Source organism: Caenorhabditis elegans, chromosome X, assembly GCF_000002985.6.
Source record: "Caenorhabditis elegans chromosome X".
NCBI lineage: Eukaryota > Metazoa > Nematoda > Chromadorea > Rhabditida > Rhabditidae > Caenorhabditis > Caenorhabditis elegans.
Window position 1 is genome coordinate 14,506,352 of NC_003284.9, and position 24,299 is coordinate 14,530,650.

General features: G+C 34.5%; 9 protein-coding genes across 9 annotated transcripts; 4 read left to right on the top strand and 5 right to left on the bottom strand.

Moving 5' to 3' along the window:
- Positions 1 to 4,896: 4,896 nt before the first annotated feature.
- On the bottom strand, positions 4,897 to 6,566 carry fbxa-141 (DUF38 domain-containing protein). Its single transcript, NM_078012.5, has 4 exons — positions 6,480 to 6,566; positions 5,494 to 6,178; positions 5,319 to 5,446; positions 4,897 to 5,129 (listed from the first exon to the last, which is right to left on the bottom strand). The coding sequence occupies exons 1-4, from the start codon at positions 6,557 to 6,559 to the stop codon at positions 4,955 to 4,957; spliced, it is 1,068 nt and encodes a 355-aa protein (NP_510413.2). The 5' UTR covers positions 6,560 to 6,566; the 3' UTR covers positions 4,897 to 4,954.
- A 1,212-nt stretch (positions 6,567 to 7,778) lies between these two features.
- Positions 7,779 to 8,722, bottom strand: gcsh-1 (Glycine cleavage system H protein). Its single transcript, NM_078013.7, has 3 exons — positions 8,574 to 8,722; positions 8,433 to 8,525; positions 7,779 to 8,047 (listed from the first exon to the last, which is right to left on the bottom strand). The coding sequence occupies exons 1-3, from the start codon at positions 8,718 to 8,720 to the stop codon at positions 7,841 to 7,843; spliced, it is 447 nt and encodes a 148-aa protein (NP_510414.1). The 5' UTR covers positions 8,721 to 8,722; the 3' UTR covers positions 7,779 to 7,840.
- Positions 8,723 to 10,508: 1,786 nt separating this feature from the next.
- On the top strand, positions 10,509 to 12,808 carry D1025.10 (SCD domain-containing protein). Its single transcript, NM_001381150.2, has 4 exons — positions 10,509 to 10,605; positions 11,060 to 11,203; positions 11,253 to 11,319; positions 11,982 to 12,808. Exons 1-4 carry the CDS (start codon positions 10,528 to 10,530, stop codon positions 12,722 to 12,724), a joined length of 1,032 nt encoding a protein of 343 aa, NP_001367123.1. The 5' UTR covers positions 10,509 to 10,527; the 3' UTR covers positions 12,725 to 12,808.
- Positions 12,809 to 14,411: 1,603 nt separating this feature from the next.
- On the top strand, positions 14,412 to 16,354 carry D1025.1 (ERCC4 domain-containing protein). The gene is made up of 4 exons (NM_078014.7): positions 14,412 to 14,471; positions 14,682 to 14,801; positions 14,847 to 15,132; positions 15,427 to 16,354. Exons 1-4 carry the CDS (start codon positions 14,427 to 14,429, stop codon positions 16,050 to 16,052), a joined length of 1,077 nt encoding a protein of 358 aa, NP_510415.1. The 5' UTR covers positions 14,412 to 14,426; the 3' UTR covers positions 16,053 to 16,354.
- Positions 16,355 to 17,223: 869 nt separating this feature from the next.
- nspc-16 (Nematode Specific Peptide family, group C) lies at positions 17,224 to 17,670 on the top strand. The gene is made up of 2 exons (NM_078015.7): positions 17,224 to 17,257; positions 17,300 to 17,670. The coding sequence occupies exons 1-2, from the start codon at positions 17,252 to 17,254 to the stop codon at positions 17,603 to 17,605; spliced, it is 312 nt and encodes a 103-aa protein (NP_510416.1). The 5' UTR covers positions 17,224 to 17,251; the 3' UTR covers positions 17,606 to 17,670.
- Positions 17,671 to 18,402: 732 nt separating this feature from the next.
- On the bottom strand, positions 18,403 to 18,830 carry nspc-17 (Nematode Specific Peptide family, group C). Its single transcript, NM_001029340.8, has 2 exons — positions 18,797 to 18,830; positions 18,403 to 18,750 (listed from the first exon to the last, which is right to left on the bottom strand). The coding sequence occupies exons 1-2, from the start codon at positions 18,800 to 18,802 to the stop codon at positions 18,445 to 18,447; spliced, it is 312 nt and encodes a 103-aa protein (NP_001024511.1). The 5' UTR covers positions 18,803 to 18,830; the 3' UTR covers positions 18,403 to 18,444.
- A 1,988-nt stretch (positions 18,831 to 20,818) lies between these two features.
- Positions 20,819 to 21,308, bottom strand: nspc-18 (Nematode Specific Peptide family, group C). Its single transcript, NM_171801.8, has 2 exons — positions 21,213 to 21,308; positions 20,819 to 21,166 (listed from the first exon to the last, which is right to left on the bottom strand). The coding sequence occupies exons 1-2, from the start codon at positions 21,216 to 21,218 to the stop codon at positions 20,861 to 20,863; spliced, it is 312 nt and encodes a 103-aa protein (NP_741930.1). The 5' UTR covers positions 21,219 to 21,308; the 3' UTR covers positions 20,819 to 20,860.
- Positions 21,309 to 22,347: 1,039 nt separating this feature from the next.
- On the top strand, positions 22,348 to 22,763 carry nspc-19 (Nematode Specific Peptide family, group C). The gene is made up of 2 exons (NM_001029341.5): positions 22,348 to 22,371; positions 22,418 to 22,763. Exons 1-2 carry the CDS (start codon positions 22,366 to 22,368, stop codon positions 22,721 to 22,723), a joined length of 312 nt encoding a protein of 103 aa, NP_001024512.1. The 5' UTR covers positions 22,348 to 22,365; the 3' UTR covers positions 22,724 to 22,763.
- Positions 22,764 to 23,436: 673 nt separating this feature from the next.
- Positions 23,437 to 23,856, bottom strand: nspc-20 (Nematode Specific Peptide family, group C). Its single transcript, NM_078016.7, has 2 exons — positions 23,823 to 23,856; positions 23,437 to 23,780 (listed from the first exon to the last, which is right to left on the bottom strand). The coding sequence occupies exons 1-2, from the start codon at positions 23,826 to 23,828 to the stop codon at positions 23,475 to 23,477; spliced, it is 312 nt and encodes a 103-aa protein (NP_510417.1). The 5' UTR covers positions 23,829 to 23,856; the 3' UTR covers positions 23,437 to 23,474.
- Between the last annotated feature and the right edge of the window lie 443 nt (positions 23,857 to 24,299).

The following is a 24,299-nucleotide window of genomic DNA, read 5'->3' on the forward strand; positions in this document are numbered from 1 at the left end:
ACAGATTGCACGTTTCTCTAATATTTTCTAAAAGTTAACAGTTCAAATTGTGTGTTGAGAAAAAGATGGGGATCTTTAAAATCTCAAAAAAAATTACCTAATGCCTAACTTTTACAACAGGTAAAAATTTGGTCGTTGTATAATTTGAGCTAACAAGGAAAGGTTTTCATTTTACGGTCAGACTTCAAAATGACATATGTGTCATTTGAAAGTGTTCCATACGAATGTCACTGCAAAATTTTAAGCGGCAAAGCTCTACTCTCAACCCCAAAATTTTTGATCTGAAATTGTTTCAGTGTATTTTTTCACTACTTTGGAGTATAATTGCTCCAAAAGTTTTTTGTGCAAACTTTCAATGTTTTTCAGAACGGTTAGAAGTAGGTAAATATTCTGAATTTTTTTTCATTTTAATTTTTTTTTTTTTGAAAAAAATCTGAAAATTTCTTCACTCCACTCGGCACAAAATTTTTTGCAAAAAAAATTTGAAAATTTTCAAAAATGCCCCAGAATGTTTACCTATTTTTTCTGGAAAACATTAAAACTTTGCACAAAAAAAATTTGCAGCAATTCTACAAGCCTGCGAAGTAAAAAGTGCACTGAAAGAATTTCAGATCGAAATTTTTGGGGTGAGAGTAGAGCTTTGCCGCTTAAAAGTTTGCAGTAACATAACCGATACACATTCAATTGATACATGTCTCGTTCAGTCGAAGATGAGAAATGAAATATGTGAAACGCTCAAATATATTTTTTTTCTAATTCATAACCATCGAGCAAAAAAGTGCAACCAAATATTACGAGAAAAATGGAAGCTACTTACAAAAATCAAAGAAAACAACTGTCAAGAAAAAATGAGCCTATTTATTTGTAAAGCAAATCGAAGGTTATTAGGTTTTCTACTCGGATCACCAAACAAGAGAATTTCCAAGAAAGTAGTGAAAAGTACAGGAGGTATCAAAAACCATTTTTATCACCGGCTGTGGTCAGAAGACAGATAGATTTGTGAGATCAAGAACAGATGTAAATTACATGAAATTGTTTGTGTTATAATATAATATATATCTGTAATAATATCTGTAATATTATTTTAAAACTAACATGCTATCTTATCAACAAAAAAATTATTAAGGTGGAGGAGTGACACTTTTGATTGCATCAAATCAAATATGACCCCAAAAATATGTAATGGAATTTTTTTTAAAAAATGCTCAAAAACTTTCATGGTAGCTCATAATATTGAAAAAAGTACCTATCGATAAAAAATGTTCCTAATTTTATAGATAATCAAAAAACATATTGAATAACTGTGTGGAGTATTTAAAGTATTAATTTAATTTAATATTAATTTAATATTAATTAGTATTTAATTTAAGAGTTGCAGTATTTAAAAATAATTGGCCTTCTGGTACACCGAAAAATTGACAATATTTGGGTATTTTCCTTAATTTTACGCTAAAAGTCCAAAAAACCCACCTCAAAGGGATCTATTTATAAACTAATGATGCCTTGAGTAGCCTTTTGAGTCTTGCCAAACAAAAAATTGTACGCAATTTCAAATCATCTTACTAGCTAGTACATAGTTTGGTACTAAAACAAAACGCTACACTTATCACGAGAAATGTCCGAAATCTTTTTTTTTGTAAAGTTGACAGGCGAAAAAGTTGATCTCTCGAACTGTGAGAAGTTTTAAAAAAGAAATGCGAGTGAAATTCTGTCAACCTTCAGACACCCCCCTCCAACCTGATTCATTTTTCAACTTTCCTCTCGCCTATCCCTTTTACCTTTTCACCTCTTTCGCGTTGTATTGTCTGTGGTGTCGATGTCTGCAAATCGAAAACCTAGACATCTCAAAAGGGCATCACCTCCTCCTCCTCCCCCCCACCATGCCTCATCGCAACACTGTTTTCTTTTCGTATGATGTGGAACCGGTTATTCGTTATTCTTATGATGATGATGACAGTGTCTTTGCAACCTTCCTTGGAGCGCGGCATCCTTTTCAAGTCAATTTTATATCATGCGTAATCGAATAAAGACCGCTATTCACAATATGATAATCTCTTTGATCCTAAATCAACACTCTAAAAGGTATCTCAGTTCCCATTGCACTAAACACGTTCAATTTGAGAATAGTTTTAAACATAATAAAATTACAGCTTCTTACAATTTATGTTGGTTGTTCATGGGAAATGTGGTTGAATATATTGGGGACATCAAAACTACATTAGACATTTTTTATTGGAAATTGGAAAGCCTGTTATTGGAAAGCACTGTTGAAAATCTAAAGGCCAATAACTTCTAGTTGCACTTCTGATACTTTGATATTTGTGACAAACTTGCTTTTATGAAGTCTTTTGTAAATTGTTAAAAGCTTAAATAATTTTCATAGCAATTTCCTGTTACATTATCCCTCACAAAAGGTTACAAACTATCAGTCTCTGGTACTCGACCTTTTGGAAAATCAGCTGCTTCCTCATCCTTCCCCTAACAAAAGTGAACTCTTATCATTGTATCTCTTCTTCCGCATTCTATCCTTCTATCCCTTTGTCACAAGAATCCCACACTGCCTTTTTGCACAATCAGCAGGAGAAAAAATGTGTGTGTGTGTGTGTCCATCTTCTTTTTTCTCGACAATCTAGGACACCCATCTATCACAACATCTACCAAAAATTTCAAAATCTCGACACTGGTGGTGTTGGTTTGGAAGACACAGAGAGCGAGAGATATAGACAAACGCTATCAATTTTTCAACATTTATCGAAAGAACAGCGTGAAGAAGGTTGCAGGCAGCCATGCGTCGTAAAACATAAATGCTTGTCATTGTGTTCCAACACCGGCGGGTGCAAAGAGACAAACGTTGCGACGCGTTCAGGGAGAGGAGGGAAGATTGATGGCACCGATATACATGCGAGGTAGTAATGAAATGAGATAAAAGGTAAGAAGATTTGATCAGAGAACTCACTTGGAAATCAACGCAACATTCTAGCCTCAGTTTTGGATAAAAAGAACCTTAAAGGTGGTGTAGTCGAATTTTTTATTGCCTTACCAGCCGTGGACCGCACCTCCAGCGCGGCCCCCGACTTCTGGAGCTGAAAACTAATTTTTTCTGAAACTACCGTAATCATACAGTACAACCTGGCGTACCACTATTGTACCACTACAGTACCCCAACAATATCCCTACACTAACCCCAACTCACTATTCCTCCAGAAGCCAAAACTTCACAGACTACAAAGACTACATAGACTACAAACTATGGACAAACGGAAAAAACGGTTTATATATAGTAAATGATTAGACTCAAAATTGTCTCAAAACACCGAATTTCATAATGAAACTTCTTGAAAACTTTTTAGGGAAAAGTTATGACGGCTCAACAATGGTCTAAAATTAGTTAAAATCGGAAATTTGACCAACTTATCAATGTCGCAGTTTGAACCAAAACTCGCCGTCCATCGATTTTTGAATACCTTAATCAAGTTTAAAATGCAAGATAATTAACTTGTATATTTAAAATTTGACGGTGATTTCAAAAAAAATTGTTTCCATCCGCTGCGACATTGATAAGTTGGTCAAATTTCGAATTTTAACTAATTTTAGGCCATTTTTTGAGCCGTCATAACTTTTTTCTGAAGAGTTTTCTAGAAGTTTCACTATGAAATTTGGTGTTTTGAGACAATTTTGAGTCTAATAAGGCAATAAAAAATTCGACTACACCACCTTTAGTTAACGGAATAACATGAGATACACAGCCATAATATGCAATACAAGATGATAAAATTATCAATATCCCGACAGACCTGTTGTTTTTTATAAACTAACTGCTATATAATGAATTGTACGGAGCCCGAACAAAATGAAGAATATATTGGTGCAAAGAGTTTAATGTCAGAAATCGTCTACATAACACTAATAGTTATATGAAAACATTTTTCGGTCAAAAGCCGGACATCTACATCAACCATTTCCAAAAATCTAAATATCAATACGTTAGCCTGACAAACACTTGTCCTTTCTATAGAAAAACGATTGCCGGAAAACAGCACAGTATTAACATGCTATGTTGGTCAATGGACAAAACTTTTTAATTAATATTTGTTGAAAAGAATGTTGCCAAAATGTTGGTTATTAAAAATTGAACATTGTGTTTGCAGGAAACTTTGGCAGTTATATAATATTGGATGCCATTGCAAAAATGGGCGCAATATTACGAAATGCAAAAACAGACTTATGAAATAGTAATTTGGTGTTGGAGTACTAGTTTTGAACATAACTACTTTCTTATCAGAAACTTTATATGGAATTTCATTTGTACCTTCACTTACTTAATAAGGTTCTAATTAGGGCTCCCATGCGGCGTCGCTCAAACGCCACTCCACGCCGCCATCACGCCACGATCCAAATCTTTAAAGCGATGCGCGGAACCCGAAAAGTTTCGGACGGGAGCCAAGTTTGCACCAAATAGTGTCAAAGGGTATGTCAAAGGGTATGTCACTATTTGGTGCAAACTTGGCTCCCGTCCGAAACTTTTCGGGTTCCGCGTATCGCTTTGAAGATTTGGATCGCGGCGTGATGACGGCGTGGAGTGGCGTTTGAGCGACGCCGCATGGGAGCCCTAGTTCTAATATATTGGTTTTTCAATTTAAGAAGAAGGAATAACCAAGAAAATTTTAAAAGTACATACAGTGAAAGTTCAAATGAAAAATTAAATCAAAGTATGTTAAATGGTAATTTTTGTTTATAAAATTTTTTTGTTAAGCAGAACAAAATGCCTTGAAATTGATCTCACGCTTATATTGTCATTTTTGATTCATTGATCTAAAATTGTATGAAGTTTCTTACGAACATGATTGCGTAGAATATATTAACGTTGAATTCCAATTAGAAGTTTGCACAAACATATTTTATTGTTGAAGTTAACTTTATTAGTTAATCAAAATTATTCAGAAAAATAAAATGCTCATTGCTGAGAATATTCTTCAAAATAGTCGTTATACAATTGATTACAATCTTCGGCTAGATGGTTTAGATGACATATTCTTCCGGTGAGCACATTGTTTAGAATAAGCACAATGAGCACGTGGTCTTCAGATGGCAGACAGAACTTTTGGGTGTGCAACACTTGGGATGATGGCCTGCAAATAAATAAATTACGTTGGATTTTGATCGGAGAGCGATTTTTTCAGAAAACACTGAATTTAGGGAATATTTTTATGCTTGAAACTTAGTGCATTTTCTTTTGAAAGAAAAAAAAACCGTAAACCAATCTGAATGATATTAAAAATTCTATGTAGATTCAAGCAAGTTTCAGTAAAACTACTTACCAAGGAGTATCAATTGGCTCATTTTTCACTTCCACGTCGAACAGATCTGATATCTGACTTGGCTCGATTGGATTTGCAGTTCCTACATGGAAAAATGCTCCGCGAGGTGAATTCCGTTTGATGTAACTCTGAAATAAACACTATTAACTAGTAAAAATATTTGCACATGATTTACCTTTATTACATTCCAGGCATCAACTGGTTCCAATCTTGTTACATTTGTCCAGAATGTTTCAAAGTGAGAGAACTGAGCCACTGAAATATCATTGAGATCCTCTAAGAACATCGACTTTGCATGCTTCCATTGGTCCATAGCAACGAATTGTTCCAACTGTTCTTGGTTGAAATTCGTATTTTTTATTCTGATATGATTCAGATGTTCAAAACTTAGGAGTCCAATGTACTCCAATATTTTCTCTCCGGTCGTGACAAAACTGATATAAAAACTTGATGTTCTGATTTTCCATTTGGGATCAAGAGTCTTAATTTGACTAAACAATGTTTGATTCAAAAGTTGCATTCTTTCAGGATTGATTCCTTCAGCGTATTGCAGAACTAAATTGTCGAGAAAAGAGTTTTCATGGGCAAGGAGTAGAAGAATATCCATAACAACCAGATCCAAATCACCATGCACAATTCTATCTATTTCCTTTTTGACAGGATATTCACCAGCTTTCTCCGTATATTCAGTCCGTAAAATGTTATTCTCTTTTGGGTCAAAATTGAAATATTCAATCTTCATGCGTTCCAATTGCAAAGTGATCGAACGATTATAAACTGACATTGACAGCCATTTGCTTCGAATAGGAACAATGTCTACAAGGTTCTTATCTTTCCGTGAGCATTTCCGTAGTTGACATCTGAAATTTTTTATACATATATTTAGGTCCTTGCGTATTATAACCCCATATTTTCAAGTTTTAGATAAAAACGTCAGGAGTATTTTCAAATTCAGATAGTTAGGCTTAGGAAATATAAATTTTACGTGTGAAAAAAGTTTAATTATTGTAAATAGAAATCAGTTATTATATTTATTTATCTTTTTGATTTATCAACTTTCATTGTAATATTAAATGGCTGACGTTAAACATTTTTATTAAGCTATTAAAAAAACTTAACTCATCAAGAATAAAACATTGATATGCGCAAGGAAATCATTACCTGGTCTTATAATCCAAAATTTCAATAACACCTTTTCTAAATTGCAGGGGAAGATTGTGCCACGCAGAATGTGACGTCATCTGAAAAATTTATTTGAAACTTCAAATTTTCACAAAAAATATAATACAACATCAACAAAGCAAGAAACTAGAAAAATGAAACAATAGACCTTTTGAGAACAAATCGATGCACCTAGTTTAGAATTTACGTTTGAACACATTTTCCATAGAGAATTTGTTTAAATAGGCGTTTCCAATTATGCACAAACATGACGATAAGACTGCAATAAAACGTTGACAAGTTTCAAAATCAAATATCAAAAGTTCAGAAAAATTGAAACTTCAACAAAAACTATTGAATTTGTGAAAAAAAGTGTTATTCTATGTACGTTTAATGGCGAAATGCAACCAGATATTGTTTTTTTTTAAATAAACAATGAATGACCTGCGAATTTTATTGACAAACTCGAGAAATAAAATATTGTTAGAATTTATATAAAAAGAGAGAGACATATCACTATTTATTAAGTGCCGTATAATACGTCAAAGATGCTTTTAGTTTAATCAAAAAGTATACAAATTTTCTTTGAATCTATGTATGTTTCTTTCAATATTCGAAACCTAAATTATTTGTAAAATTCAATAGTTAAGTTTTTATAAGTTTGTTCTTTAGCTACACAATTCCTGAATGTTTTGCTACAATTTTCTTGGCGACTGTTTCTTTATTTTTTCTAAATATTATCTGGAAAAAAGATAGTTCCTTGTTTTTTTAAGCACATTCTATAGATAATCAATAGATTTGGTCAATTAGTCGTGAAATGTGCTGGGATGGACGCAAAAGAGCGTCACTGTGTTTGCACACATCGGGACTAACATGTGTGGATGTTGCAGAGATTTTGCATAATTTAGGCCCATTTTTCCAATTTTTTAAGAAAAGAGGCTCTAAAAACGTTAAGATAACACTAAATATTACTTCACTTGACAATTATTTCCAACTAGATCTAATACAGCAGCAAATATAAAGTCGAAGAATTGGGCTGAAACAGATTGCAGACATTCCTGGCCGGAAAATCGATAAATGACTTGAAACCCGTAAGTTTTTCATTATTGCCGAAACAATTTTCCGTTTTTTGGTTGAATAGCTTTAAGTTTGAATTGACGACATGTATTTTTTTGGAAAAAAAAACCAACTAAATCTTTGCTACCTGTCGCTGTCGCAAAACCTTATCGTTGCTGCAGACTGCATTTCCAGTGCGAACTGAATACATGCTGTGATAAGAATTAAAAAAAAAAAAAATGTATTAGTTGCCTATGTGACACCTGTATCAAAAAAATAGGTCAAAACTTTCAACAAAAAACAATTTAGTGCTCGGCCTCTTCTTCACTCTTGAACTTGTTATATTGCTCCTCAGTTAATAGTTCGTTGAGCTGTTCGTTGCTGGTAATTTCAAGTCTGTAAAGCCAACCCTTCTCCAGTGGGCTTTTGTTGATAATTCCCGGCTCATCTTCAAGTTTCGTATTTTTTTCCAAAATCTTCCCACTCACTGGAGCGTAAATGTCAGAAGCTGCCTGGAAGTAAAGGCTTATGTTAGAGGTAGACATAGTAAGTAATGAAAATAATGAAATATTTTTCTAATTAACAAAAGTACATTCTTACTTCAGCTATATCTAGACTGATGATTATTCATGTCAGATAAACTTCATATATCAAAAAGAAGTTAATGAGTCAACCAAATGACTAGTGGAGATTTCATACGTTAATTAGTCATTTTTGTTTTTCCGAGCTTCGCGAATCATAATTGCATAGTAAGATACCTATTATTGAATGTGTATACGTCAATGATTTCCAATTTTTAAAACCTTGAATTATATAAGGAGCACGCAAAAAATAGGTGGACTTTTCATATTTTTTCATATAATTTTATTTTAGGAGGAAACAATTTTTAAGTCTTACCTTGACACTCTCCACCGCTCCTGTAGAATCTCCCTTCTCAATTTCCACACCAGCCTCCGGGAGCTCAATAAATACCACATCTCCCAGCTGTTCCTGAACAACAGGGCTCTTATTTTTTAACTTTAAAAATTAAGGACAAACCGTAGCAAAATCAGTGATTCCGACGGTTCCAACAGATTGATTTACCACGATCCATTCGTGTTTTTTAGTGTAGAGCCTTCCATTAGATGCAAATCGAATAGCGGTGCGTGCAGTTACTGTTGGGATGAAGCGGCTCAGGAAACTCATTTCTTAAATTGAAAAAAAAAATCAATAAAAACATTTTAAAACTGAAAAGATGCTATCGAAAATTAAGTATTTGTCTAGGTTCAATGACAACGCTGCACTCTGTTGCAGTTGAATAAAATGGCAACGCGAAGACAGTCCTTGCAAAAAGATAATAAAACAAGAGAAGAACTACAAATGAGATAAGATGATTGAGGCGTGATTGTTGTACTTTTTTCGGCGATTAGAAATAAGATGGGGCGACCTGAGTGCAAAAAACCAAAAAGTTTTATAGAATATGTTAACATTTTGTTGTTTTCATGTCTCGACGTTGTAGGGCAATCGCAGTAACAAAAATGGAAAGTTTTCAAAAATTATTGTTTGGTCTAAAATTTTTTAGCGGTTTTTCGACGAATTGCCAATTTGTGCAAAAATTGACTTTTCGAAAATGAGTAATCAGGTAATTTGCCTGTGGTGAAATGTGGAAGAAATGTGAACTCACAAGCAAGTCCACCGCAGGACCATATACATCCCCTATGCTGCCGACGCTACGCGGTACCTCGCGCCACTATAGCTGTGTGCAACAGAGAAGGGCGATGGCGGCGGGAGCGTGAGGCGTGGTGTGAGGCGGACGGGCAAGAGTAGCGCCCCTTGTTATTTTTGTTGTGGCTATCTCATCGAAGGAAGGGCAGGAGCCTTGTCTACAAGGTAGATCAAAAATAAATTATGAGAAAAATTTGCGATCGTATTTTTTTGATAATACGTTGCAGCTGTACCCCAAAATGTTTTCATTCTTCCGAAAAAAAAAACGCGACTTTTTGTTGTATTTCAGTCTTAGGAAAAATAATTTCAAAGTCTAAAAAATAATATAAAAACTTGAATATTTAATTTTTTGGAATCATTAGCGTGATGCTAAACGATTATCCCACTACCAGTTCTGCAACTATGTTCTTTTTCAAAATAATTAATTAAATTTGGCTCCAACCATCTTTGAAAAATTGATTCCCATATCTTAATCCTTTACTCGTTTTTAGAAGCAGAGAACTAAAAGAGCAAGTCAATGTCATGAAATCCAAACGGGATTAGTTCTCACTAATCCGCTCCCAGCTCCCTTTTTCTTCGTCCAAATCTAATCGATAGTCTTCCACCACATTACACATTTCTGCACTATTTCTCTTTGTCAGTCTGCATCTTATCTTCCATCTTTCTTGCATTCTCCCATTGGATTTTTGTTTTTTATACGGTTTTTTCTTGTTTTTATTTTATTTTTTTATTCTTCATCCCTAAAAATTTTATAGAAGAAATTGAAGCTTTTGACTAGGCCAACCAAATTCAATCTTCCCACTCTCATGACGTCCTCGTAGTGCCATGGAAACAATCGCATGCGTTTTCTTCTTTGCTCTGTTTATCTCTCGCCTTTTGTTCTAGAATTATGCTCTGCTTTCTGACATCTATGAGAGCGAGTATTGATTTGAGCTTTTGGAATTATTAAGATTTGAAAATTTGGAAAAAAATGGTTAAAACTTTTAAGCTGCTTTCTCAGAGCTCTTATCAGCTCTGCAATGCTCAACTATTTGCACTTATCGACCAAAATAATTCAAACTAATTGAAAAGAGAATCAATTTTCAATCATCCCTCATTTGGACAATCTGTCTGTCAATATGCCTATCTCTTATCGGTTCTCATTTGACATTCTTCTTACCTCTATTGATTTTTTTCTTTTTGCAAATGTTTCACTATTGTTTGCATTTTGTTCTTTAATCTTGTTTCTCTGATTATCCATAAGAAAACCTTCAACATTTTGATTTGCAGGGCGTCAATTACAGCCATCATGAGCAAGAAGCGAGGACTGGACCAAATGGAGCCGCAAGTAAGTGGTGACGACGAAAGTTTGGAAATGGCGAAAAAAGTGAGTATTTGTTTGAAAAGTTATAGGAAATTTCTTTCGGATGGTATCAGTTTGAATATTAGATATGATGATATGTATAGATATATCAAAAACTGTTTATGAAAATATTTTGCATTTGCAAAACTTGTTGTTTTTGAGAAAAATACACTTAAGGTAAAGGTAAAGGTTGTTCGTTTGTTTCAAAGGTAAGGCAAAATCTCCTACGGAGAAGAGATTTGTTAGGGTTACTGGTAGCGTTTATATCGCTTCTAGTCTAAATTTAAGCCGCACCAGGACAAGCGGTATGGCCGATTTACCTTTCGTGAAACAAATTCACTACCCACTTTCCGAAGCTGGGTGAGCTTTTGGGGTGAGGTGGGATTGAACTTGCGACCTCTTGAGTGACAGTGCTACACCACTACCACTTAGCCACCCGTGCCCCACCAATCTTTCCAATAAAAACAACAACTTTTAGGTGAAACTCGACAGCGCACAAACCAGCAGCTTCAGCTCACAAAGCAAAATGAAGGAGCCAGAAGTACCTGAGCGTGAGCCCAGTACGCCAAATAATTCTCGTTCAAATTGGAGGTCAGACATGGATGAAGAACTAACTGACGATGTAAGAAGTAGCCTGAAAATGATTTTTTTTGTAACTTTGACCATTTCAGGAAGATACTCCTACTCCGGAAGTAATTGATGTGAGCTCTGATGAGTCAATGGCTGATGTGATGGAAGGTGAGCACTTGACAAAAAATTGTTGGAAGGAAACATATTTCTCTAACAATGAAAATTTATTGAAATTTTTGAAATGCCACTTGTGGGGATTTTAATCTAAAATTTTCCTTTTTCCTGATAATGCATAACAAAGAAAAAACAAAAAAAAAATGGTTGAGTTAGAAAAAATGCGAGTATAAAACTCAAAAACTGTGAATTTAATGTGGCTCAATTCGGATTATTTTGAGTTTTTTACATCAGGTTTCCCCGAACTCAACTATTTCCGCGTTTTTAAAATTATTTTACATAGGCCTTCCACGAAGGCGGGGCGTGAATAGTGTACACCACGTCCGCCCGAAACCGCTCTGTGTACTGCGGCCGACGCTGCGCAGGTCCGCGCGTCGCTATAGCTGCGTGACTACGAAAAATGTCAGCGAAGCTATGGTGTGGAGCGTGTGGGGCGTGGTGTGGTGCAGGCGAGAGTACCGCCCTCGTGGAAGACTTATATAGTTGTGCATTTTCTGGGTCATAAAGACGGTCTCTGATTTAGAAAAAACCATAACAAGTCAGAATCAAAAATTAAATATTAAAAGTGTACTGTGATTTGCCAATAAGTTTATCAAAGTTCTTGAAACTATTAAACAATTCTGAAAAAAAAAATGTATTTCATGCTTTTGTTGCAGAAATCAACCAAGAAGTGGAAGAAGAAGAAGAAGGCGAAGCAGAAGAAGGCCAAGAAGAAGTAGTAGAAGAAGTAGAAGAAGATGAGGAAGAAGTTGAAGAAATTAAAGAAAAAGTTGAAGAAGTGAGAGAAGTAACTCCGCCAAAAGACTTGATCAACGGAATGCCAAAGTATATGAAGATTTTTGACAAAGTCAAGCTTACCCCAAAAGACATAGAGCCCCTACGGCTTAGATATTATGGCTGGCTGGAGCTAGCAGACATTCCGTTTGATAATGCTCACATCGGAAGCAGTTACTATCCTCGAGAAGTATTCACCTTAGCAGCTGAACTTGTTCAGAAAAGGAAAATGTTGCACATTGCGGAGCATGAAATGATGAACATGAGCGGGACAAAAGGTGTCAAACTAACTGAAAAAATGCTTGCCTTTCTCACTTTTTTGCTTGTAAGAATCAAAGTTCCGTCTGTCGGCAAGGAACATTTCGAGAAGGCCGGCTGGTTTTTGGAACACCTTGCTCCTGATGATGTGGCAAATGTGCTGCTGGACATCATCAAGGATTACTTCTCCCATGTCGATCTGTTCATGCAAGGCAAGAAAACCAAAGAACCATTGTGGGATTTGTCGGAGGAGTTCTACGATCACATGTTCGAGTCGAATCCAACTCTTCACACCGATTGCCTCCTTTTCTTGATTTCTCTGAAGGAGTATATGGAGCCAGAACCAGAAGAAGAAGAAGAAGAGTAGCTCTGAGGTTTTTATCTTTCGAATATACTGCTTCATAAGACTTTCAGTAGTGTACAACTAAGAACACCTTACAATTAAATATTTTATCTATTTTTATCTCAGCATCCCAGTATTTTAGCTTTTGAAAAATATGTTAAATTTAAATGCAGTTGCAAGATTTTTATCATTCAAAATGCTCCAAAAACCAATTTTCTAAATGACACTTCTTGAAAAGTGTTCAACATTTCGATGATGCTTAAAACTAAGCTAAAATCTATGATTTACTCAACTTTTTTTCCATTTCAGCAGCCGGAATATAATTATTACTGAATTATTACACTTTAGATTACAGTGTATTCAGGTTGTTCATGTCACATTTTTTCTTCTATTGCAGCACATTTTGGTAGCTTATATTTGTTAATTTTGTGCAGTTATTGACTACAAAATAGTTACATTAACATACGAACGCGAAATGAGCAACCAAAAATTTCCGACCGCTGCGATTTAGACAAGCCTAAATAAATTGAGATTTGAGTTGAATTGAGCTCATTTCCAAAAAATTTTGAATCACCATCAAAAATTCAAGGAAATTTTCAACATTTTTTTCATTATGAGATTAGTTTTAGGGCTATTCTAAGTTGATTTCAGTTATGTAAGTTCTCCGCTTGCACAAAAATTGCCAGTTTACCATCTTCTTGAAGATGGCTTTTGGCTACTTCACAGTGATAAATAACAATCTTTCGAGGATATCAAGTATACGTTTGCAGTTTTTCGAAAAGAATTGTAATTTTGGCAGTTTTCACATTGCTATTCTGTATAAATGTGCATCTGGGTGCAATGCAAAGAGTATGAATGTTTGTAGTTATGCATAATAATGTTTCAAAGCAGTGACATTTAGACTGACCTCTGAAATTGTAAGTACCTCTTCTTTTATAATAATCCTTTTATTTTTCAATTTCCAAGCTTTGTCATAGTAAGCTAGGCGCTAAGTTCACACAAGTCCTTTATGCTACGTTTAGTTTTCTTTTTTTTTTGGTTACTAGAGTTGGTGATTATTCCAAATCACAGCTCTATTTTTGAGAGATCTCGCGTTTAACTGACTTATCCCTATTTCCAAATTGAACTAGGTGAAAAGTTTCTGTTTTTCGTACATGACAATTCCCCATCCTTTATTAGAGCATCTCATTTATATCATTCAATCATTAAAACTCCTGATTGCAGATTTTTGTAATTCACTTCTTTCCGTCTGATTAGCTTTTCCATGTGTAATCTTCTTCTAGTTTTTTCACTGTCCCTCCAACCAAATTCCAACCATTTTCAATTAGTTTCCAACCGCCACCAAACAAATCCATTTCCAAAAAAAAATCATCATCTTTAATTGTTTTCTATGTCACAATCTTTCCAACCGCAACTCCAAACTGTGTTTTCCTGTTCATGATCCCATTTTAGAAAAATCATCCGTTTTCGGGCTCCCGGTTTTTACTTTCATCTCCTCCCCATCCTTTTTCATCACTCCCCGTTCAAAACTCCCAAAGATAAATTTCGGTGTTTCCCTAATTTTTTTTCACAAGCCGCATTAATTAATTCAATCTCAATAAATATATTTTCAAATTTGTTTCCATACTTCAAATAATTGTTTCATTAACAATTTATGATATTTATTTATTTTTCAGTATTTTTTTTTTGTCAATTCTATTCATACATTCAGACCAAAGATACCAAAATGCCAAGAAGGAAAAAGGAAACAAACGACGACGATGGAGCCAGCGTGAGTTATGCTTTCAAAAAAGAAGAAATATGAATGACATTAAAGAATCTATTATTTTCTCAAATAATTTCAAATACTCATTAGTTCACTTTATTATGAACTTTATAATAAACTCTGAAAATTTACATAACTTGGAACAGGCAAATTTTAAATATTTATTCTAGTCGACACTTTCCGATTTCATTGCACGTATGATCTCCATTTTTTCAGTCATCTAAAAAACCTACACCAGACCCTGATGTCGAACAAAGCGCAGTCTCCAGAAGACCACAACGAATGGCGAAATCAGTTGCCATCGCCAATATGACTCATACACCAGCGGCTCTTTCGGTAGATCAGACATCTTTTATTTTATTGACAATACCTATTTTTCAGCATCAGCCATCATCATCGAACCCGTCTCCAAAGAAGACACCGACCAAAAGAACAAGTGGTACTGCAAGACGAGTTTCTTCCTCTATTAAAACCACTCCTGCGCTGAAAATTGATTCATTGGAATCTTCCGAGGAGACAGAATCGCTGAGTAAATCTACAAAGCATGATTTTTCTACAAAGAAAATTGAAGTTATCGACCTTACCGTCGACTCCGGGCCTTCTGGTCCCGACATGCACCGTTCCAATATTGCCATCAGGCTCAAGCGCGAACTGCTTCTTCTTCCAAGTAAGTGCAATTACGTGGTGCCAGGTTATCCCATTACGGTTTGATCTACAAAAAATGCGGGAATTTTTTCACCAAAAAAAAATGTAAGGTCAGCACGTTCCTAACCTTGCGAAATCAGTTGAGAACTCTTCGTGTCTTCTCCCGCATTTTTTGTAGATCTACGTAGAACAAGGCGAAATGAGACACTCTGGGTCATGAAATTTTCAAAATGTTATGTTTTTGGCGATTCTAATTTTTTGCCGTTTATAAAATCAATTTCAAATTAATTTCTCTAGTTGAACTGTATTTTTCTAGATTCGATCGTGGTGAACAAATCAAAGCTGGTACACGCAGTCATCTGCCCAAAAAAGTTTGAAAAACTCCCAACTGGACTTCAACAGATTTGCCAACTGGATCGCATGGATTTTCTTGATGGAATAACGCTAGAAGGAGTTTTGTACCCAAAACCAGTAATTATCATGGCTTCTCGACCAATTTACCTAGATCTGCACAAGGATATCGATGAACATGAAAAATCGCATTTCCAGTGGTTGGTCAGTATGATACATGTGCGTGGAATCGACTTCCAAGTGCTAGAAAACCCTACCCTTTACGACGACGCAATTACGGTAATTCAATACTATGCTGGAGAAGGTACAGATGCAGAAGCTCGCCTTCAACGAGAAAAAGCACAAGTGCTAAAACTATTAAGCACGGGAAAACTACTTGATAAGTCGGAGACTATCAAAAAAGCACAGTTGTTGCAACTAAAGTTGAACGAAGTCGAGTCAAGCGAACAAGCGGAAGAGGTGTTTGCAAAGTTTTCCAAAAACATTCTGCCTTGCGTCGCAGCTGGATATAAAGGATATTACTTGATGGACAAAAATCAAATTGATGGACGAACAGTAGAACCATTCATCCCTAAAGCAGGCTGGATTTGAATTGAGTAACATTTATTTTCTTGAAAGTTTACAAAATGTATGTTTACTTTAATGCTTTTATAAACATCATGCATATTAAAAGCATTTCTATTTACCGTTGAAATATCAAACCAACATATACCATATAGCTTTATCTTCTTGATTCCATTGTATTGTATTCTTTGTTCGTAAAATTTTTGCGATTTTTTACCCGTTACTTTCCTCTCCTTTGAAATTGTTCCCCAACTTTCATGCCATTCACAGATTGCATTATTATTTCCATTTCAAATTTGTTCTTAATAAATATAATAAAACAAATACAATACTTCAAGATTTTGCTTAAATACATTTGAAATATGATTATAGGTTCTGCAAAATATCCAAAAACTTTCAGGAAATGCAGTCTGATTTCAACAAATTGTTATTTCACCATTAAAAAAACAAATCTGACAAGGGGAGTATATGAAACTTAGCCCCGGGCATTTTATTATGTTTCAACATGCACAAAAAATTATTTCGACTAAAAATTCTGAAAACATTGAGGTCGAGTTCTTAAAACATCGGTCGAACTCTCTTCTTCGAAAAAATTAATGAAAAAAAGATTCCACCATAATTTTAATTACCGTCTGGTTTATTTGAACTTTAATATAATAGTTTCTAGCATATCACATCATCATAAGAGAGTGCAAAAATGCATTTTATCAGAGTTTTGCTATAAAAACTGCACCAGGAGCAAAAAACTGGCATCGATAGCAATGGATATCATTTCAGGACAACTCATAGAATTCCACGTGTTTCCACGTATTTTGTAGTCGTATTTGAAGTTGTTGCAGAAGTTGAACTCACTGTAACCAGGCCGTGTTTGAGGGAGTTGTTAAATTGAAGTGGGTGAAAGTAGTCCTATACGATTACACTAACAAAAATCAAAAAGATTGATCCAATTGCATGACTTTTTTTTTTACATTTATGTTTCAAAACTATTCATTTCAATTGTGCACAAAGTTCAATAAAATACATTTTCAATCTGGTGGGTGGAATTCACGCAAATTTATTGAAAGTTATATTCAGTAAACTGTTGAACTTGTATCAATAGTGATGGGTTTTTGAAATAATTGAACAAAAAGTGGCTTCATGAAATTTGATATTAAAAACTTGGAAAACTATAAAAATGAGCCGGATGACCATTCAATTCATCAGTCCAACAACTGGCTATTCTAAACATGCTGGTGAGTCAAAATCTTTAGAATTGCAATCTAAAAAAGGTTTAGGCTCTTCGCATCCTTGCTGCTCTCTGCTTTCTTACTGCCGTAGCTACCATAACCTTGAACCTCTGTCAAGAGTTTTGTGCAGGTGTCAACGGTGGAGAATCATACGAAAACTGTTCTCCATGGTTGAGTTATGCTACTGCTAAGAACAAGACTTGCTACAATCTCTGTGTGCATAACTGTGCTGCTGTCTATGATGGATCGTGTATCAATGACCGTAGATTCAAGTGCTGTCTTGCAACATTCCCCGCAAAGAAACAAGAATTCAAGATGACAGGATGCAACCGTCGTTACCTCAATCTTGATTAATACTCTAAATTGTCAATTCAAATAAACAATTCAAATTCAAAGCTTTTGTTTTGAATTTCAACTATCTATAAATTATCTTTATCAATTTCTGCTATGAAAACTGAACATTCCAAAGTTTCCAGCAATTTGTTTCAATCAAAGAAACAACAAAAATACTATGGGAAAACGTAAGTCAGTTGAGTGCTGTGGACTACTACCGCTTTAGTTTTTCTGCCAGAATTGGAGTTTTCAATTTTGAGTTATAATTACATGGCGTTTTGACGCCTAGAAAAAAACAGTTTTTCCCTCGAGAGATAACCCTTTGAGATTACTGACAAATGTTGTCCTTTTTTACAAAAAATAATATTTCTTTAAACATAGAATAGTAATTTTGTTCTAAACCGAGAATTGGAAATTGAAGCACGGCCAAAACTACAATTGTATTAGGGTTCCAAATAAGTTCTGGGGAAAAATTCATAATTTTTTTATTTGCGTATCAATTTATAAAATGTTGTCAACAAAGTTTTTTCATTTCGAGGTAGTTTTAAAAACCTATTAACACCCTCAGATTCCCTATTTGGAGCCACTTATTTTAGACTTCTGTCCGATCCGATCGCACTTCTTGTTAGCTTTGAAGGAAGGTTTTTGTGCGAATTTTGTTCAATTTAAAATAAATTGTAAGAATTCAAATTTTTAAAAATCCGTTCTGACAAAAATTTTTTTGCCGACAGAAACAACATTTTCAAATTGTTTTGTTGTAGTTTTGAAATTTGCATTCAGCATATGCTTCTGCTAAAAATACGGAAACTTGGTCACAATTACTGGATTTAAAACGTTTATTAAATTAGACAACTTGTAAATTATCCGAGATTGAGGTAACGACGGTTGCATCCGGTCATCTTGAATTCTTGCTTCTTTGCTGGGAATGTTGCAAGACAGCACTTGAATCTACGGTCATTGATGCACGATCCATCATAGACAGCAGCACAGTTATGCACACAGAGATTGTAGCAAGTCTTGTTCTTAGCAGTAGCATAACTCAACCACGGAGAACAGTTTTCGTAGGATTCTCCACCGTTGACACCTGCACAGAACTCTTGACAGAGGTTCAAGGTTATGGTAGCTACGGCAGTAAGAAAGCAGAGAGCAGCAAGGATGCGAAGAGCCTAAAATTTTTTGAGTTTACAATTCATAATCCTAAATATTACTCACCAGCATATTGAGAATAGTCAGTTGTTGGACTGATGAGTAGAATGACAGGCGGTCTCATTTTATAGTTTTTCCAAATTTGTAATATCAAATATAAAAAGTCCCACTTTGTTGGTCATTGATTTCTAGATTATTCAGGATACAATGGACCACCATTGTTATAGAGTTCAATAGTTTATTCAAAAAATCACATTTTTCAAATGAAAACTTTTTTATTAAATCTTCGTGACTTTTGAAACTCACACCCACCAACAACGTTTTATTAAATTTTACAAACGATAAAATGAAAATTTTGTTTTTATTCAAAAAAAAAAAGTCACAAAGAATACAATTAAATTGGTCTGTTTGGTTTTTGTTTGGTGCAGTTCAATTGGACTACGTTTTGACTCCCACTCAAATCAACTTTAAAAAAAAACTGCTGCTAATATTTCGTGTGTTTGTCAAGAGAGATGCTAATAACTTGTAAGGTGTCAAAAGTAGAAAATCATGCAAAAACTGTTGTTTGACCGAAACTACAGCTTCCGCCAGCATTTTTGAGTGCTTGATTATGATTTTTTTTAATTGTTTTTTTTTAATATTTCTTTTTTTATATTTTTTTATTTTCATAGTAATAAATTCCATGTAGCCGTTAGACTTATCTCTTGGATAAAATAATTTTAAAAGATGAGCAAATTTCATTAAAAACGCACAGTTTCCTAACTAAATAGGGACACACTCCTTGATGACAGCTGGCTGTCCACATGTACCACATCTGTCCCTGCGCGATAGGCAATAGTCATCGCGAAGGGACACATTTTGCACACATCGCATAAAATAAATGGGCACGAGAAAAAAATCAATTGTTTTTCGTATGGATGACTTGGAATTGTGCAGTTTCTAATGCATTTTTTTTAATTAAAAACTTTTTTTAAAGCTTTCAAACTGATTTAAAAAATTCAAAAAAAAGGTTCTATTCAGTGAATGTTTAAAGAGAATTTGTTAACACACTTATATATTTCAACGTCAAAAAAAAATTCAAAGTGGTAAATATAACGTTATTCTGAAGGACAGCACGTTTTTTTATTCTCTCGTCGCTGAGAGAAAATGCGCACATCTTGGCAGAAATTGCTTGGTCTAAAACTAATAACTAAAACATTTAATAATTTCAGAGACGAACCTTCAGCAGTACATTTATTCGGGCACATTGAGTAGATTTTTACAATAAGGGTTGCTCCGCAGAATTTGCGGGCAGAGACAGATTTCATCGCGTAAACAACAAAGAAAATTAAAAGTAAGTTGTAAATCTTCATTTTCAATTTGAGTTGATGAATTGACAAAAAAGATTTGACTATTTTGATGTTCCGCCCACTGATAAAAGTTTGAGAAAGGAGGAGTTGAAATTCTCGAGCCATAATTCGCATAAATGGAAATGGAAGCTTATGTTGGAGTGCTGGGAGGTCTGGAAATGCGACAGTTGTAAACAAGACCTATTACGATAATATCATTTAGAAGAAGGGCAAGAAAAATCTACCCACTTGATTCACAAAACGAAAGTCATTTTATGACTTTAAAAAGCATGCAGGCATTGTTAGAGCAGTTTGACAAATCACAATTTGGGGGATGGTGGGTGGAAAACCGTAGTCTTCAAAGTTATGGCAATTTAATATAAAATAGAGTGATGATATTAGAAAGTCTGATGATTTTTTTGAACACATTTATGAACTCTAACCGATTAGTAACGTTATTTTAGATCCATGTTCAAAATTGACCATGCTTGATTGTTTGTAAGATTTAAAAAAACACATTCTTTTAGCTGATGGGTCTGAACCCACAGTTTTAATTGTAACAGAGTGTATCACAATCGCAGTTGTACCAACGTTTTTCGTTCTTAAATGAAAAAAAACAAAGAAAAACAAACTTCAAGAACTTTTTTTTTCATGTTTAAAATATTGCGTAGCATATAAGTTCGAAATATTTTGCTAATGCATTCAATATAAGCTTTTTCTTAGATTAGCTGTCGTAATACTGAAATCTTGATTACAACTATAATGCTTTTAAAACGTTTATTTTATCTGAAAATTTTGAGAATTATCCGAGATTGAGGTAACGACGGTTGCATCCTGTCATCTTGAATTCTTGTTTCTTTGCTGGGAATGTTGCAAGACAACATTTGAATCTACGGTCATTGATGCACGATCCATCATAGACAGCAGCACAGTTATGCACACAGAGATTGTAGCAAGTCTTGTTCTTAGCAGTAGCATAGCTCAACCACGGAGAACAGTTTTCGTAGGATTCTCCACCGTTGACACCTGCACAGAACTCTTGACAGAGGTTCAAGGTTATGGTAGCTACGGCAGTAAGAAAGCAGAGAGCAACAAGGATGCGAAGAGCCTAAATCCTTTTGAGTTTACAATTCATAATCTTAAATCTTACTCACCAGCATATTGAGAATAGTCTAATGTTGGACTGATAAATTGAATGACCAGTGGGCCCGTTTTATAGTTTTTCTAAATTTTTAATAATAATACTTCAAAAATCCCACTCTATTGGTCATTGATTTCTGTATAACTACAATGGACCACCATTGTTATAGAGTTCAATAGTTTATTCAAAAAACCACATTTTTGTAATATAACATTTTTATTAAATATCCTTGACTTTTGAAACTCACACCCACCAGCTAGATTCCATAAACGACAAAAAAATCGGTTAGCTTGTTGTTCATTCGGAGCAGTGGTGCGCGGCAATTGCCGACCGGCAATTCTACAAAATAAGACGATTGGGCATGATCCCCTCGATATTTTCCATTAAAATTTAAAGATGAAATATAGAAAAAAGAACAGCTAAAATTGATTTTCTCAACAATGAAACAATTTAAACCCTGTTCAGTGTGGTCAGATTCCACATAGAGTTGCCAGTTTTCAATGAATCTGTTTTAACAAAAATATCTTATTTAAATCATTTAAGTCTTCATGCGATGTGTTGGAAATAATTTGTGTTCTGAGGAGCCGACGGATAAATCCAATAACAGTGAACAGTTGAAAAAGTATAATTTGATCATCCCAAGGGAGATTTCAAAGACGACAAAAGATGACATGAGCTCTAGTTTTGATCAAACAACAGTTTTTGCTTCATTTTCCACCTTTGACAAACTTCCATGGCTCCGAAATAATAGCATCAGTATTGAATTGTGAATTGAGTGGGCGTCGAAACGTAGTCTTATTGAACTGCACCAAACAAAAAAAACCCATTTTATTGTATTATCTTATGCCATTTTGTATTACCTATCTATATTTGAAATTGTTCATTCTATCTTTTGTAGAGTTTAATAAAACGTTGTTCTCTAGTTGGTGGGTGTGAGTTTCAAAAGTCACGAAGATTTAATAAAAAAGTTTATATTTGAATAATGTGGTTTTTTGAATAAACTATTGAACTCTATAACAATGGTGGTCCATTGTATCCTGAATAATCCAGAAATCAATGAGCAACAAAGTGGGACTTTTTATATTTGATATTACAAATTTGGAAAAACTATAAAATGAGACCGCCTGTCATTCTACTCATCAGTCCAACACCTGACTCTTCTAAACATGCTGGTGAGTGAGATTTAGGATTATGAATTGTAAACTCAAAAACATTTAGGCTCTTCGCATCCTTGCTGCTCTCTGCTTTCTTACTGCCGTAGCTACCATAACCTTGAACCTCTGTCAAGAGTTTTGTGCAGGTGTCAACGGTGGAGAATCATACGAAAACTGTTCTCCATGGTTGAGTTATGCTACTGCTAAGAACAAGACTTGCTACAATCTCTGTGTGCATAACTGTGCTGCTGTCTATGATGGATCGTGCATCAATGACCGTAGATTCAAGTGCTGTCTTGCAACATTCCCCGCAAAGAAGCAAGAATTCAAGATGACCGGATGCAACCGTCGTTACCTTAATCTCGGATAATTTACAAGTTTTTTTGTAAAATAAACGTTTGAAAACAATAATTGTAACATACATAGTTTAAGTATCACAACAAAGGTTAGCGTAAGCTTATGCTAATACATAGTAAATGGAAATTTAAAAAAAAAAACAACAAAAACATTCTTTTAAAGTTGTTTTGGTCGTTAAAAATGTTTTTTTGGACGGATTAAAAAAAAAAACTTTATTTGATTTCTTACGCCGAATTAAGAATTATGAAAAATCTGCATATGAACCTCCCTTCAAAGCTAACAAAAAGCGAGATCGAGCAGAAGCCTAAAAAAAGTGGTTCTGAATTGAAATTCTTGTGGCGGTCTAATGTTTTTGAAACTGCCGTCGAAAAAAAAAATAGTTGATAACATGAATTTCCACAACTTCATAAAATTGAAACGCAAAGAAAAATGTTATGCATTTCTATACGGAACTTATTATCATTACTAATATATTTTCTACTTTAGTCGTAATTTAGTTGTTCTTTAATTACCAATTCTTGGTTCAGAACAAAAAAACGTTTCACAGTTTAGACAAAAATTATGTACTGTAAAAGCGCACAACATTGGTCAGCAGTTGTCTTTTGAGGGGAACACGTTTCTTTAGTTTTTCTTGAAATACAAATTTTGACGCAAAAACTAAAAATTTAGTAGTCTTCACAGCACCTAACTAACTTGTTATTTTTTGAAATGTAAGACAATAGCTTTGCATATGAAGTTTTTATTCGAGTTGATCATATAGAGTATTAATCGAGATTGAGGTAACGACGATTGCATCCAGTCATCTTGAATTCTTGCTTCTTTGCTGGGAATGTTGCAAGACAGCACTTGAATCTACGGTCATTGATACACGATCCATCATAGACAGCAGCACAGTTATGCACACAGAGATTGTAGCAAGTCTTGTTCTTAGCAGTAGCATAACTCAACCATGGAGAACAGTTTTCGTATGATTCTCCACCGTTGACACCTGCACAAAACTCTTGACAGAGGTTCAAGGTTATGGTAGCTACGGCAGTAAGAAAGCAGAGAGCAGCAAGGATGCGAAGAGCCTAAACCTTTTTGAGTTTACAATTCACAAGATTTTAACTCACCAGCATGTTTAGAATAGCCAGTTGTTGGACTGATGAACTGAATAGTCAGCCGGCTCATTTTTATAGTTATCTGACTTTTTAATATCAAATTCCATAAAGCCACTTTTTGTTCAATTATTTCAAAAAATCCATCGTTATTGAAATAGAGTTCAACAGTTTACTGAATATAGCTTTTAATAAATTTGCGTGAATACCACCCACCAGTTAGGAAATGTATTTTATTAAATATTGCGGACAATAGATATATGGAGAGTTTTGAAACAGAAATTAAAAAGGTCATACTATTGATTTGATCCCTTTGATTTCTGTTAGTGTAATCGAATAAGTCCACATTTTGACAACCAATTCTCAGATTATTTTGGTAGTATGCTTTTACTGTAATGAGTGAGCAACTGGTGAAAAGTTGCAATATTTCAACTGAAAAAAACAATTTATGTGTTGACAAAAAGACCCCAGAAACTTTGAAATTTTTTCAGT